The sequence below is a fragment of the Macaca thibetana genome, chromosome 8 (assembly GCF_024542745.1).
Source record: "Macaca thibetana thibetana isolate TM-01 chromosome 8, ASM2454274v1, whole genome shotgun sequence".
Lineage (NCBI taxonomy): Eukaryota > Metazoa > Chordata > Mammalia > Primates > Cercopithecidae > Macaca > Macaca thibetana.
In genome coordinates this window covers 45376294-45392731 of record NC_065585.1, presented here as the reverse complement: position 1 = coordinate 45392731, position 16438 = coordinate 45376294, and the positions used below count along the sequence as shown (strand labels likewise).

At 37.5% G+C, this 16438-nt stretch overlaps 1 protein-coding gene across 8 annotated transcripts in view; it reads left to right on the top strand.

Moving 5' to 3' along the window:
• Positions 1-16438, top strand: part of VPS13B (vacuolar protein sorting 13 homolog B) — an 859202-nt gene that overhangs the window by 746735 nt on the left and 96029 nt on the right. For all 8 annotated transcript variants that reach the window (XM_050801187.1, XM_050801183.1, XM_050801189.1 and 5 more), the window contains 3 exons: positions 936-1132; positions 11599-11780; positions 13512-13861. In XM_050801187.1, the coding sequence (XP_050657144.1) occupies positions 936-1132; positions 11599-11780; positions 13512-13861 (729 nt within the window). The remainder of the gene's footprint in view (positions 1-935; positions 1133-11598; positions 11781-13511; positions 13862-16438) is intronic.

Sequence of the window (16438 nt, the reverse complement as noted above, 5' to 3'; positions counted from 1 at the left end):
TACATACAAAAGTCTACCCTATTATAACATTTTTGAAATATTAGCATGTTTTTTTCTCTTACACTCTTACACTTTCACTTCTTAGCCTTCAGCAATTTTATCATTTTGGAGTTTACTTTTGTGTAAAGAATGCTGTAGGGACCCACTTGGTTTTACCAAGTGACTAGTCAGTTTTTGCAAACTTCATTTTCCATCTTTCTCCTACTTATTTGATGTGGCACCTTCATTACCTTTTTTTTTTTTTTTTTTTTTGGAGACATAGTCTTGCTCTGTTGCCCAGGCTGGAGTACAGTCACTGGTGTGACCGCTGATCACTTCAACCTCTGCTTCCTGGGTTCAAGTAATTCCCCTGCCTCAGCTTCCCCCAGTAGCTGGGATTACAGGTGCATGCCACCATGCCTGGCCAACTAATTTTTGTATTTTTAGTAGAGACAGGGTTTCACCATGTTGGCCAGGCTGGTCTGAAACTCCTGACTTCAGGTGATCTGCCTGCCTCAGCCTCCCAAAATGCTGGGATTACAGGCACGAGCCACTGTGCCTGGCTGGCACCTTCATTACATAGTAAGATTTTGTCTGTACTTAGCCCTTTCTCTGCTATTGTATTCTTTTAATCTATTTGTATGTTACTACACTAGCCTTATCTTTTACTTACTATGGGTTTATAATACATTTAACACCTTGCAGAATTTGTTCTCCATTATTACTTTTAAAATTTTGGCTGTTTATATGTATTATTATTGAATTGTTCTTTAAAAATAAACAGGATGAATATATAATAATATGAAAAGAAATCCTAAACTGCTGTCTTTTATAACCTTATTCTCCTCTAAAGGTCTTAATGCTATAACTTTTATAAAGGTTTAATATGAATTTCAACAAATATAAAAGCATAGTTTCTATTTGCAACTTCTAAATTTTTTTTTATTTTAACATAGGTTCCTTGTAGCTTGGAATACTGGGATGAACTCCAGAAGGTTTTTGTTGCATTTAGAGAATTTAGTCTGTCTGAAAGCAAAGTTTGTGAACTGCAGTTGCCGGATGTCAATCTTGTGAATGACCAGAAGAAATTAGTATCTTCAGATCTTTGGAGAATTGTCTTGAACAGCAGTCAAAATGGAGCTGATGACCAAAGGTAATTCAGTGAAAGATGAGATGATAGTATTACACTGGGAAACTATGGTCATCTTTTCCTATCTAGTGACCCCTCACTTAACTGTATCTCAGCTGTCTAGCAGCTGCGTCTGTCTGAACAACAGATGAGAACCACAAAGAAAGACAAAATCTGATGTTTCAAAGTCTGTGTACTCAAAATCCTGTGTTTTTACTCATAATACAGCTCTGTGAGCCCTCACTAAGAACCTGTTCCTTAAATATAAAAAGAAAAAAATTCAAAAAAGCAAACTAAACAAAAAGTCTAGTCATCCTGAACCTCAAAATAGGAATACAGTCATATACACACCTCAACAGAAGCTTAATAACATAATAATCAATATGAGTAATGATTATCCTGGGGCATTAAAAGAAATGTTTAAAAAAAAATTGAATTGTCTCCTTCTAAAAGGTAAATTTCAGAAATATTTTCATCTTAATTGGTTTTTTAAAACTTTAAAAGACAAGCCTCCCCTGGGCAACAAAGTGCAACTCTCTAAAAAAATAAAAAGAAAAGAAAAACGACAAGCCTCCAGACACTAAGAAACTTGTGTAGCTAACCAAAATAACTCATACCCAAAGGATTTTACGCAGATAAAGTTTTATCCACCTATAAAGCTTCATTGGCAATAAAGAATCCCTAGAGCTGGCTGGGCAAAGTGGCTCACAGTTGTAATCCCAGCACTTTGAGAGGCCAAGGCGAGTAGACTGCTTGAGTCCATGAGTTTGAGATCAGCCTGGGCAATGTGAAACCCCATCTCTATAAAAAATACAAAACTAGCTGAGCGTGGTGGCACACAACTGTAGTTCCAGCTACTTGGGAAGCTATTGGGGAAAGGATCTCCTGAGCCCCAGAGGGTGAGGCTGCAGTGAGCCATGATCTCACCACTGCACTCCAGCCTGGGTGACAAAGCGAGACCCTGTCACACACACACAAAATCTCTAGACCAGATTATCCTCATTTCAGTTTTTGCCTACTTAACACATCCACTAATTTACAGTAGAGAAAAATAGCTTCAGCAATCTATTCTTCAGTACTTCTAGCTTATGCACACCTGCTAAGCCCCTTTGCTCATGCCCCCATAAAAGACAATAAACAAAGTAAACCACAACCAGTGGAACAGTTTTCTTGGATCAAATACTATCACGTGTACTGTGAGGCTATGCTGTTCATTGCTGTGGATGCCCTACGTGCCACTTCTCCTCATGGGCTGGCTTAGTGTTGTTATCTTATTCCTTTTATGTAATACCTTCTTCTTTCCCTGGAAACAACGTTCTGACAGTAACAGAAAAAAACCAACCACCATTCCAGTACCTTGCAAATCAAGTGTTTTTTCTTTTCTCTGTTACCGTTATTTTTGCCCATATGTGTACATGCTTTTACAAGGTAATACTCATAGCACACCACTTTGTATTCCAGTTTCTACTTTTTATTATAAATTATTGTGAATACTTTTTCTTTGGAAATATTTATTTTTATTAATATATGTTCACTGAAGAACATTTGTAAAATAAAACAATACTACCCATAATCACAAGGAGATAACTTCTGTTAACATTTTGGTTTGTAGCCTCATAGTCTTTTTCATTGATTATTTTGTATGCTTGATAATAATGTGTTTTGTGTTTTATATTTCATATATTCTAGTTCTAGGTCATTTGGGCTCTTTAAAAATATTTACTTTCCTAACAGTTTAGTTAGTATTATAGAATTAGTGAAAATATATTAGAGAAGTAGTGTTTTAATTTTACCTGCATATAGTTCAGCAATAAAAAGAACACCCATCCTGTGATGAATTATTTCATGGATGGAAAGATTGCCTTTTCTAAGTTTAGGTTATCTCATCAGAAACCAGGAAATCTCAGAAAACAGAGCTATGGATAACTAAACTGATTTTTTTTAATCTGAGTTTTATTAATAGTATCAAGTTAGAAATGACTTCTTGATTCTAATTATGAAGTAATGCATTTCCATCATCGAAAGAAGCATTGTAGAGAATGTTAATGCCTCTGAATCTGAAACATTTATAAAAATTACTTTCGTGGTAAGCTTAGCAGTATAGAAATGTGGAGCCTTTAGGAAACAGAAATGTAAGTGGACAATCAAATTCAGGCAATTTTTCACCAAGCATCTGACATTATAATCACAGATCTTTGTCCTCACCAGGGATTTTTCACCTTAGCTGATATTTCACAATCGATCTCACTTTAAATTGTTTGAGATTAATCATTTTTCAGATAGAAATTGATATTAATGAAATTAAATTAGAAGAGTTGGTTTAAAAGTCAACATAGTAAAACAATATTAAGGATTATATTTGTTTCATCCAATTTCTAGCAAGAAAACAGTAATGATTTGATAATATGTCAATATTTCATGCAGACAGTTAGCCTCATGCTTTTACAGTTTATTTCATGCTTTTACAGTTAGCCTCAGTATATTCTGTCACATGAGAAATCAAAATCTGGACAAAAACTGGTACTTTTATTATTAGAGATTGTCTTATAAGGGATGGTCTCAGTGGTTTGAGAAGGATTTACATCAGACTATTGGACATTACTGAAAGAAAGGTCACAAAAATATATCCCATGAAGCCTAATTTAAAAAGAGGAGCTTCTTGCCTATAATTGAGATGCAATTTTAATGTTCTTGTGGTAATGGCATCACTCTAAATATGTAAATAGAGGTAGCATTTAATAGAGATAGAAGACCTCTATTCCATCTTTTTTTTTTTTTTTTTTTTTTTTTGAGATGAAGTCTCACTCTGTCACCCAGGCTGGAGTGCAGTGGCGCAATCTCGGCTCACTGCAAGCTCCGCCTCCCAGGTTCACACCATCCTCCTGCCTCAGCCTCCCGAGTAGCTGGGATTACAGGTGCCTGCCACCACGCTTGGCTAATTTTTTTGTATTTTTTTTTAGTACAGATGGGATTTCACTGTGTTAGCCAAGATGGTCTCAATTCCCTGACCTCATGATCCACCTGCCTCAGCCTCCCAAAGTGCTGGGATTACAGGCGTGAGCCACTGCACCCGGCCTATTACACCTTTCAAGGTGGAAGACCTAGGTTTAAGGCCTGGCTCCATCACCAATATGCTATTTGGTGTTGAGAGATTGACTTCTAAACTGAGACTTTAAGGAATGAATAGGCGCTAACCAGTTCAATGGATGACAGGGAGCCCCCGGTGCAAATGACTGAAGACAAAAAAGAGTCAATAATTGACTGGGCTCAGTGGCTAACATCTATAGTCCCTAGACTTTGGGAGGCTGAGGTAGGAAGATGGCTTGAGCCCAGGAGTTCAAGACCAGACTGGGCAATATTAGTGAGACTTTTGTCTCCACAAAAAAAAATGTAAAAATTAGCCAGGCATAAAAGTGCATGCCTGTAGTCCCAGCTGATCAGGAGGCCAAGGTGGGAGGATTGCTTGAGCCCAGGAGGCAGAGGTTGCAAGGAGCCAAGATCACACCACTGTACTCCAGCCTGGGTGACAACGTGAGACCTTGTCTCAAAAAATAAAAAATGAGTCATTAGTTAGGTTTCTATATCTTTAACTAATGGTTTGCTTGATCATATTATGGTTTTTGGGAGGGAGCATTTGAAGTAAATGTTGACCTTTATAGTACTGACCTTTGAAAGCCTTCCCCTTCTATTTGCTGTACACTGGACTAGAGGCAAGGGATGCAGCCTCTGGAGCCCTGGTCATGCTATCCATTTCAGCTGTTTATGTTACTCCCATCACGTATGTATTTGTCCACACCCATTGCCTGTTTCCAAAGCCTAAGTAAACCTCTTATCAGTCAGGTTCTGACAGGAAACAGATGGCTACTCAGACTGGGTGACTGGGGAGAGTTTAATGAACTACAAAAGTGTGGGCTAGGAACCCTGGGAAACTGTCCCAATCTTAGGCCAAAAGAAGCCAAGTGATAGAGCCATTATCAAAACTCTAACTCAGAGTGGGTGTTTGTAGCTATGTTTGATAGAGGAACACAGCTAATGTACAGAGATCTGGCTACAAAGGAACCGGGAAAATACATACCCTTACCTCACTCCCCTTCTGCCTTCTAAGTCACCTTGTGGGTACCTCCCACTGACTGAATCCAAGGACAAGCCAGAGGACAAAGTAGCTTGTTGGTGCAGTCCAGAATGCTCCCTTCTGGAGGCAAAGAAGAAGGTGGGGAGTGGTAGAAGGTGGGTCAAGAGAGCAAACAGAAGACATCCAGCAAGCACACACTCTTATTTGCAATTGGCAACTTCTTACCAGGTGACTAGCCCTGGGAGGAACAAAAGGGAAAAGGAGTCGTGAGCCCTACTCTCTTGGGCCACACTGGCAGGTTCCCTGGGTTTGAAATCAATCAGGTGTCTTCTGATGGATCAGAAGAACTTTTTACTTTATTTATTCCCTCTTACCTTCACCCCTAAAGAGCTAATTCCAGAAATACTTATTTTGGCTGTGGAAAGTCACACAAATTACAGACATTTATCATATAACACAATAGTAACTGCAGATCTCAATATGTATGTCTGGTTAATTCTGTATAAGTTGTTTGATGATAACGTTAAATTCTTGATCTGTGCCAAGACTTTGGTACTTTCCTGTCCATGTTTCACGGTCATCTTCTCACAATATTAAAGCATGTGAGAGCAGATTGCTTATAAGGAGTTTTTATTCCTACCCCCCAAATACTGACTTATGACAGAAGGCATCTTGGAAAGAGAAATGGCTTAAGGGTGTTTGGCTCTTTCTTCATGTGATAAAAATTAAACCTCTGGTGAGTTGTATGGAGTGCTTCCATCTTTGGATGTGCTTATATATATATATATTTTTTTTTTTTTTTCTTCCTACTCCCTTAAGATCTCATTAAAGAAATCACTGTCCACTCATATTTTGGAATCTTTGAGACAGTGATCCACAGCCTGTGTGTGTATGAGTGTGTGAGTGTGAAGAACTCCTTTTCATTTTCCAAAACCTTGATTCTTGTATATACAGACAGTGGAGGAATCAGAGAAAGCGCAATGATGGATAAGTCCCTGAATCATTTCTTTTCTCTCTGCTGGTTGAACTCTCTCCTCCCAAAAAGTGACAGTGGCCTTCTAGATACTGTTTCTCTCCATTTGGCTACTTGGGTCTGCACTTTTAGATGTATCTAGATTTTGGGGTAACTCGTTTAGTGTTATAAGCCATTTATACATAAATCTTGACGTTTGGAACTGCTTTGTCACCTGTGTTTCTAGTTACACACTGGTATAATCCAGGATTTATCCAGAAAATTTTTTCCTTTACCCTTCCCTAGGGCTAAAGCTGAGTTCTTGTCTTCTCTTCGTTGAATGGAAGGAATACTTACAGTTTTCCCCAGGTTTGCTTTTGAGGCCCTTTGCTATTTTCTTTTAGTTGGTGATTGAACTCTGTATACGAAGTCCTCCAGGGAGTTGGCCTTTGCCATGTAGTCCTTCTTGCATACACAGTCCCCAAAGTACTTAGGTGCTGCTCAGGTCTCAGAGTTCTTGGATGATGGTACTTATGAGCTCTCTATGTCGTGTTGTCTACTCTATGAACCTTGGGAGATTACTTTTCCTTTTTTTTTTTTTAAGTTAGATTTAAAGGAGTGTTTTACCTGAAGGCTCATTTAAGGTTATTTTTCAAACTACAAATTGGAGCACATTCATGGATTATGAAATAGCTGGTTACAACTGGAATTTTTTAAATAAAATAAAATAGAAAATAGTTTGAAAAAGACAAATATTATATGATTCTACTTATATGAGATCCTAAGAGTAGTCAAATTCATAAAGAGTATAGTGGTGGCTGCCAGGGGCTGTGGGGAGGGAAGGATGGGGAGTGAGGGTATAATGGACATGGAGTTTCAGCTTGGGAAAATCAAAAAGTTCTAGGGATGCATAGTGGTGATGGTTGCACAACAATGTGAATGTACTTAATGTCACTGAACTGTACACTTTAAAATGGTTAAAATGATAAATTTTATGCTATATATGTTAATATATTATCACAATAAAAAATAGTGTGTGTCGTATTTTCAGAAAACCTTTTCCCCTGTTTTATATGTGTATACTGGATTACAATAAAAGTGTGCTTGTTATTTTGAGTTAGGGTTAAGACATTTGAAAAACAACCATTGTAAGGAGTGGAAGAAACACAGTGCAACAGGCACACACGTCCTCCTGCATCCTCTCTCACCCATTCAGCACTCTCCAGGGGTGGACAGATTAGTGTTCCTGCAGTGTGTAGGGGAGAATTTATGTGAACCAACGTTGAGAGACAGTGCCCCATTGAGATGAATGCCAATATGCTGTTGTGAGATCCCTCTTAGGAAGCTAAAGAGAATCAATTAACATTAACCTATATAGCCAGTATGGTACCTTGTCTTGCCAACAAGAAAAAGAAGAATGGATTTTTTTTCATCATTTTTTTTTAATCGAATGGTAGATATCATGCTAAGTAGTTTATATGCAGTAACTCATGTAATATTTGAAAAAGGTAGGTCTAATTTCTGTACTCATTTTATAAATGAAAAATACTGAGATTTAGCCAAGTGAAATAACTTGCCTAATACTACAATATAAATTATAGCAGTGTATACATTTCATTCTGGGTTCTCCTACCTTGGTCATTCTCTGCTTAATCTCACAATCATGGTGGAAAGCAAGGAGGAGCAAGTCATGTCTTAATCTCTATGCTATATTATACTACATTATAAAATCTTTATTACCATAAAGGGATCCTTACAGAAGTGACATTCAGGGCTGGATCTTTAGGGATTGTGCCTGGGTCCCCACAGTGCCATTAAGATAGGATCAGTCTACATCTAGATGTACTGGATACTCCTTGTTTAAATAATTGATCCCTTCTATAGGTCACTCAGGACAGTTGGTAAGTAATTCTTTGGCTAAAATGAAGGTATAAGTAAAACACATGCCATCCTTCTCACTGTCTAGAATGCTTCCACTGTTCTAAAATAACACTTAAATAACCCTCTGAATAAATTACTGAATCGTGAATTCTGTGTATTACTATTTGAGAGATCTTGCTTCCAGGAGCTATTTTCCAGCATGTTAAAAGTGAAGAGCACCAGATAATTCTGTGAACACTGCCATTGGCCATGAATTTGACCTGTTTTGAAAGTCTTTTGGGAAAAGCGGAAGTATTGAAATACAAATACTATAAGTTGTGAGATTTTTTTACTTTTGTTTTTCTGCTTATTATACATCTGATGTTTGACCTTTTGAGATCTGAATCAGATTAAAGTTCACTGTTGTACCTAATTAGGGAAATTATACAAATGTAGCTACTGCAAGTCTCTAGCAGAGTCATCACTCATATTTATGACTATTTAGTTGTATTGTACTTAGATCATTTTAATCCTTAGGTGAAAGGTAAACACATAAATGCTACTTTTATAGTATATAATGGTGATTTAAGTTAAGAATATCAAAAACTATAAATGTGCTAATGTAAAATAGAGTTAAAGTATATTCAAATTACATATACCACATTTTGTGTTTAAGAAGTGTGTGATTTTGTTGACTCCAGTTTTTAAGTAAAAGTTTTAATTTTTGCATACAGATTAACCTAGTAACCATTTTAGTCAGGATTTCAAGATTGAAGGAGTATTGCTGACTAGAGTAGTGCTACTAGCACTAATGCTTACTGGAGTATGATTTTATGATTCAGGAGCTACTGTATATACCTAAAAATATGTCTTACCATTGCTTTGTGCATTTAATTTAGGAAAAGTGAAGAATCAACCAATTTGTTACAAGTAAATATTGTATTAGATACTCATGATGTTTTAGCAAACTTTTGCAATATATTATAATATTTGCCACTCTCAGGAGATAGAAAAATAAATCAAGAGTGTCAAAAACTGTAATTGGCCAGGAAAATGCTTCAGATAAACCCCTCAAACTGTGTACCCATTTTTAAAAACTGGTCCCATAGAACTCTTGCCTGGATTTTTAGTAATATTTTGACTAACATTGTGCCCTATTTCTAAAAACTTACATGAGTAGTATAAGGGAAAGAGTTCAAATGCGTAAAACACATATACAACTAATATATTTTCCTCTTTCTGAATAAATACAAGTTTTAATTTTATCTTGCCAATGAAATCTTTTGTTAACTCTACAAACTCCTAGAAAGTTACTTGGATTACTGTGCCCATTATAGATGTTTTAAGAATATACTTAGCTGTGTTTTTGTGCATAGTCAATAACCTAGTGCTCCAAAGTCTGTTTTCTTTGTCTGCAATGGAGATTTACTAGCATTGCAGTAAATGCTTACACCACATAACTAAACTCTTCGAGGTTAAACAACTCAGTAAACATGTCGCAATGCTCCTAGCTTTCATTTTCACCAGCCTGTTTCACAACCTCTTTCAAAACCCAATGGAAGATTCACACCTCTGAAAATCCCACATGATTCACCCATGCCATTAAGTTCCTCTTGTGTTTCCACTCTGGCAGCACTTCCCACTTGCCTATTCCTGGGTGTTGGTTCTGTTTGGTAATTTTTGTAAATGTCTACGTACTGAGTATCACCAGTTAGACTGTGAGTTCTTTGAAAATCAAGGATTTCTTTCTTTAGTGTTTCCTGTCACAGTTCTTCCTAGGACACTGTAAATCACATTGCTTGTCTTTAGGCTCCTCATGGATTTGGGAGCCAGGCTGTGATAGCTACAGAGCATATTTCAGCATGAAAAGAAGGGAGTGAAAGATAGTGAGTAGTGGGGAAAAGGCAACATCGATTCAGTGATCTACAGTTAACAGGACAACATCAATTCGGTGATCCACAATTAACAGGATTGTTGTTCTCCTCCAACAATCCCAAATTCCCAGGTTTTGTGCTCCTGTTAGTATTAATGCAATCTAGGCAGCATGCTTCCTGTGCACAGCAGCAGCCACCATGTGCAGACATCTTCCCTTCTATGGATACCTTCACTATTCATTTTAATCAGATTTAACTTGTTTTGATCAGATTTAACTCATATAAGCTGGGAGTTGTGGCTCATGCCTGTAACCCCAGCACTTTGGGAGGCCAAGGTGGGTGGATCACCTGGGGTCAGGAGTTCAAGACCAGCCTGATCAACATGGTGAAACCCCATCTCTACTAAAAATACAAAACTTAGCTGGGCGTGGTGGCAGGCGCCTGCAATCCCAGCTACTCAGGAGGCTGAGGCAGGAGATCACTTGAACCTGGGAGGCAGAGGTTGCAGTGAGCCAAGATTGTGCCACTGCACTCCAGCCTGGCCTGGACAACAAAACGAGACTCTGTCTCAAAAAAAAAATAAAGATTTAACTTGTATAAAATAATGTTAAGAGGATGGGCAAGAGAGGACCCATGCATTGTAATTGTCCATGGAACCCTAATTCTTCTAGACAAGGTCATAACTTTTATGGCACCCATTACAGTAGGGGGTGAGTGCTTAATGAAGAATATTGACTGATCCCTATGGGAATATGGGTATGGACAATCTGGAGAAGTAAAACAAAAGTGAAATATTTGGCCAGGTGCGGTGCTCACGCCTGTAATCCCAGCACTTTGGGAGGCCAAGGCGAGCGGATCACGAGGTCAGGAGACCAAGACCATCCTGACTAATACGGTGAAACCCCGTCTCTACTAAAAATACAAAAAATTAGCTGGGAGTGGTGGCAGGTGCCTTTAGTCCCAGCTACTCGGGATGCTGAGGCAGGAGAATGGCGTGAATCCAGGAGGCAGAGCTTGCAGTGAGCCTAGATCACGCCACTGCACTCCAGCCTGGGCGACAAAGCGAGATTCTGTCTCACAAAAAAAAAAAAAAAAAAAAGTGAAATATTTATGGTGACACTGAAGTATTGTGTTTTTGAGTGGCAGAGTCACACTCTGAACTGCACTGATCTTAATAACAGAACGAATGGCCCATAAGTTTTGTGAGATGTGGATGGAAGCAAATTGATTTGGAGATAGATCAGCATGAGTTGGCATTTGAGGAATCCTTTGAAAGTTTTCTGTGAAGAATTCATAGAGAATAATCAACATGATTCCAGGCTAGAATGTAGTGCATGACAGCCTTGACCTGCTGTGCTTAAGCAATTCTCCCACCTCAACCACCGAGTAGCTGGGACTGCAGGTGCATACCACCACATCCAGCTAATTTTCTGTAGAGATGAGGTCTCACTGTGTTACCCAGGCTGGTGTCGAACTCCTGAGCTGAAGTGATCCTGCTACCTCGGCCTCCCAAAGTACAAGGATAACAAACATGAGCCACTGCACCCGGCCAAAAACGAACTTAGTTTTTAAAAAAAAACTAATTTACTTGAGAAAATACCGAAGATTTGATAAAATATTGACTATAGAATTTTCAGTACTAGTTTTAGAAATCCTTATAAAAAGACATTTCACTCATGTAATATTGGGCAATTTTGGTTATTGAACTTCTTTTATCACTTCTTTCCCATAGCTCTGCAAGTGAGTCTGGTTCTCAAAGCACTTGTGATCCACTTGTGACTCCAACAGCCCTGGCTGCCTGTACCAGAGTTGACTCCTGCTTTACCCCATGGTTTGTCCCATCCCTTTGCGTTTCCTTCCAGTTTGCTCACCTGGAATTTCATCTTTGTCATCACCTTGACCAACTAGGCACAGGTACTCTTTTCTTTAGCATCAGAATAACATCCATTTAATACTTACCATTTTCTCTTGAGTGTTTTCAGAACAGAAGTCATCAGTCTTAGATAACGTATCTTCGGGAAGTATAAAGCGAGCAGTGGCAAAGTTATCCTGGGGTTGACTTGGCAACACAGGCATAACCTTTACTTCTGAACCAGCTTATGAACCTATTATATAAATTGTCAATGGTATTGAGCTGACATGTTTTTGAATGCTACCTAATGAGAATTTTTCAAGGAAGTTAGTTTTACTATAATTCCAATTATGATCTTGTATTAGTTCATTTTTCACGCTGCTGATAAAGACATACATGAGACTTCGAAGAAAAAGAGATTTAATGGATTTACAGTTCCACATGGCTGAGGAGACCTCACAATCAGGGTGGAAGGCAAGGAGAGCAGGTCACGTCTTACATGGATGGCAGCAGGCAAAGAGAGCTTGTGCAGGGAAGCTCCAGTTTTTATATAACCATCAGATCTTGTGAGACTTATTCACTGAATATCAGGAGAACAGTGCAGGAAAGACCTCCCCCACTGATTCAGTTGTCTCCCACCGGGTCCTTCTCACAACATGTGGGAATTCAAGATGAGATTTGTGTGGGGACACAACCAAACCATATCAGATCTCTTTGAAAGAAATATGTCTGTTATTGTTCAGCATCCTGAGTCATTACATTAGTAGCAAATAGATTCCAAAAATACTTGGTATTGCCTGATTTCAAAAGCATGAGCACCTTCCACAAAAGATAGGCATAGTCTCAAATTAATTTAAAGGGGTATCATTTTTACAAGTTTAGAAGGAAGTTTAAATTTTCCCACACACCACAGGTGGCCTTTTATAAGTTTACTAATGTTATTTGAACAATTATTTCTCAATCTTTATGTTCTGTACCAAACCTTTTCTAGGTGATACATGTTGATTCATGTATTAGGTTTTTAACCTACATGTAATAAAGGGAGGAGGAGAAAATCAGATTAAAACCAAACATAGCTGGCCGGGCATGGTGACTCACGCCTGTAATCCCAACACTTTGGGAGGCCGAGGCAGGTGGATCACGACGTCAGGAGATCGAGATCATGTCTCTACTAAAAATACAAAAAAATGAGCCAGGCATGGTGGCACATGCCTGTAATCTCAGCTACTAGGGAGGCTGAAGCAGGAGAATCACTTGAACCCGGGAGGCAGAGGTTGCAATGAGCCAAGATCACACCACTGCACTCCAGCCTGGGCGACAGAGCAAGACTCCGTCTCAAAAAATAAATAAATAAAAAAATAACTGCTGTTAAGCATCTTGCCGTTTCAGCAAAAATGGAGTTTAACCTGCTTTCTCTAACTCTCTTTGAGTCATATTTTTGTTTTGGTTTTTGAGATTCAATTGGTAGATACAGAGCAGTTCTATAAAATTCTCTTTAGATGGATACCTGCTTTTCAGTTTATTTATTTGCTTCTGTGATCAATTTTTTTGTGAAAGTAACTTCTGGACAATATATATTTAAGAGGCCTACTTGAACAAAACAGTTTTGTTTTCAGATATCAAATGGGAATCCAAAGATTATAATATCTTCAAGAAATAATTTGAATTTATTAAACACCAAAAACTAATTTCAATAATCAAAAAGTGAATAGTTTGAATGTCATTTCACCCTTTATTTTCACAAAGTATTGGCTCATCTTAATTGCTGTCTTTCTTGTTTGTTTTCTCAACAGCTGCACCACAGTACCTACAGCCATTTGTTTCTGATAGAAATATGCCATCTGAACTAGAATACATGATTGTTTCCTTCAGAGAACCACACATGTATCTTCGACAGTGGAATAATGGTTCTGTCTGTCAGGAGATCCAGTTCTCAGCTCAAGCAGACTGTAAACTTCTAGAGTGCAGAAATGTCACTATGCAAAGTGTGGTAAAACCCTTCAGCATCTTCGGGCAGATGGCAGTTTCCAGCGATGTAGTAGAAAAGCTGCTTGACTGCACCGTGATAGTTGATTCTGTATTTGTAAACGTTGGACAGCATGTAGTCCATTCTCTAAACACTGCAATACAAGCTTGGCAACAGGTATGCACATTCCATAACAGTTTACAGTTTAGTCACATATGATATTTTATTAGGTTCTGTATGCTATCACTTCTGATAATAAGTTAAACACAAACAAAAATGTGAGAGAATGAAGAATTTGATGGGCACCATTATACTTGAGGCCTTCTCTGTTTTGGCAAAGTGATACATGTTATTTTTGAAACACTGGAGAATATGGGTTCTCTACACATGCATTGGAGATCATGCCCACATTTTTGTGACTAATGTACCACATCTGTGTGGAAAGTAACATATTCCCAGAAATTTTTTCCAAGTATTTTGGCTTTAGTTTGCCAAAGCTTCAACTTAGCTATGTATCAAATTGTCTAAGTGTCCATTGCAGAAATAAAGAACCTGTGTGACCCTTTCTGATGATAAGCATTCCATCTTTTCAAACCAACAAACAAACAAAAAGCAGTGAGATGAAATATGTGAGTACAATACAGTCTTAGTTTTTTCCTCTACTCTCATTCTGACTTTTTGATTCACTAAAAAGTACTGGATAATGGATTTTTTTAATCAGTTAGAGAGCCTTGATTATTTTAATAATTGTTTAACTTTTATTTCTTATCAGAAATAAACCAAACCAAAAAAAGGGATGAAGTATAAGTCTATGATAAGTGGCATATTTAAAATGGGAAACCTCTCCATGTCTGCTAGCACCAAAGTAACTTCACAGAATATTTGGATGATAATAAGTTCAGCGATTTAAGAACAAATCACTTCTGTTTCCCTTACTGATTTTAGTGTTAGATCGTATTTCCATCAAGTATGTGTTGCTATTTAAGCTGAGACTTTTCCCCACATTTTGTATATGTTACACACATTTGTGTGAAGCTGGCTCCCCAAGAGAAACGGTCCTTCATCCCCCACTGGGATGGAGCAGCTAAAGGGAAGAGAAGCTTTTGTTCTTTAACTTAAGAATTTGTATGGGAATAAATGTTTTTCTTTATATGCATGAAGACCTATACAAGACCAAGGAATTAATTACCTAACATGGCACTACAATAGCAAAGGGAAAGAAGATAACACATCTGTTTTGTATTTTAAAAATCTTTTTTAAGGGCATTCCATGGTTTTCTTGTTGCAAAGGACATGCGTAAAATAAGAGCTAGTGTGATCTAAATCTTTGCAGCTGGTTCAAATAGCCATGTGAAAAAAACCTCTATGGATCCAATTTCTGTTTTTTGGTCATATTTTGAACAATGCATTTAATAAAAAACAAACCTAGAAAATATAAAAGAATCATTGATAGAACATTTAAACCCAGGATATTTTTGTCTTGGTATCAGAGCCATTATAAGGGGACTCATGTGTAGCAACTACTGCAAAATGGCCTTCAGAAATACCAGTTTCCTCCCAGGGTAAAAATACTCTCTTAGACACAGCTATACATATAAATAAAATATGGTGCATAAATATTTAAATGTTTTAAACCACATCAGAGTGTGAATGACTGACTGGCTAACATAGTGCCTTGAAGGAATATTCTGAGTTTTTTTAAATGGAATTGTATATTTGATTAAGTAGAGCCATATGTCACGTAGCATATTGCTGACAGGTACATTCTATGAATAGTTGGTTCTGATTTATACAGGGATTTGGCAACGTTAACATGAGCCACAAGAGGATATACTTCTGTAATTGTTGCTGTAATTTTCTTGTTTCCTCTCATGTCAAGGGTACTTGCCACCAAGTTTTAATGTGGTAGGCACCTAACCCTGTGTATTCTAAAGTAAATATGAACGTGCACTGCTTTGAAATTATAGGACATTTGACATTGAAATGGGCTTACAAAGGGTTATTAAGTTCATTGTTTTTAAGATGTTCTGAATGTGGTTTATCCCCTTTCGAAAGGGAAGTTTAGTTTCCCAAACTTGAATTTTATTGTGTGTATAATGCTCACATACAGTATAATTGCTGCCAGTGAAAAATATGAATTTAATAAGCAAGCAAAGTGATTTTAGTTATCCACATACTTTTTATTGGATTCATATTGGAGACAAGTCATTTTTCCCCAGTGTGGATGGACCAGACAGTTGAAGCATGAAACAATTTGGCCTTCCACCTTTAGGTCATGAGTTCAAGATTAACAGAAGCCTTCATCAGTGTCTGATTTCTCTGGCTATAGATTTTCTTTTCTCTTTTATAAATGATGACTGTTTTGTGAAAACAGATTAAGGATCCAAAATGCCACTTGCAATCTGTTTTATATTTCTATGTCACTTTCCCAGATTTGGACAAAATAGTATTAAAAGGGATTTTTTCTTAAGGTTACACTTATGTGTCTTCTCTAACACCAAAATGGTATCTCTGTTTAATTGCAAATGCTTGTATGACACTCGATGAAACTTAAATGTGGATAAGCCATCTTTTAATTACAATTCCAAGTGAGCATTCTGAGGCTCAACATCTATGATGTGACATCAAATACATATGAACTTTTTAATATTATAACAGAATTTAAAACATTCCAGGAAATGCTTAAACTTATTACAGTTATAATGAACTCTACAGATGAAGGAGCAGTAGAGAAATAGTTCCCTGAGGACTTTG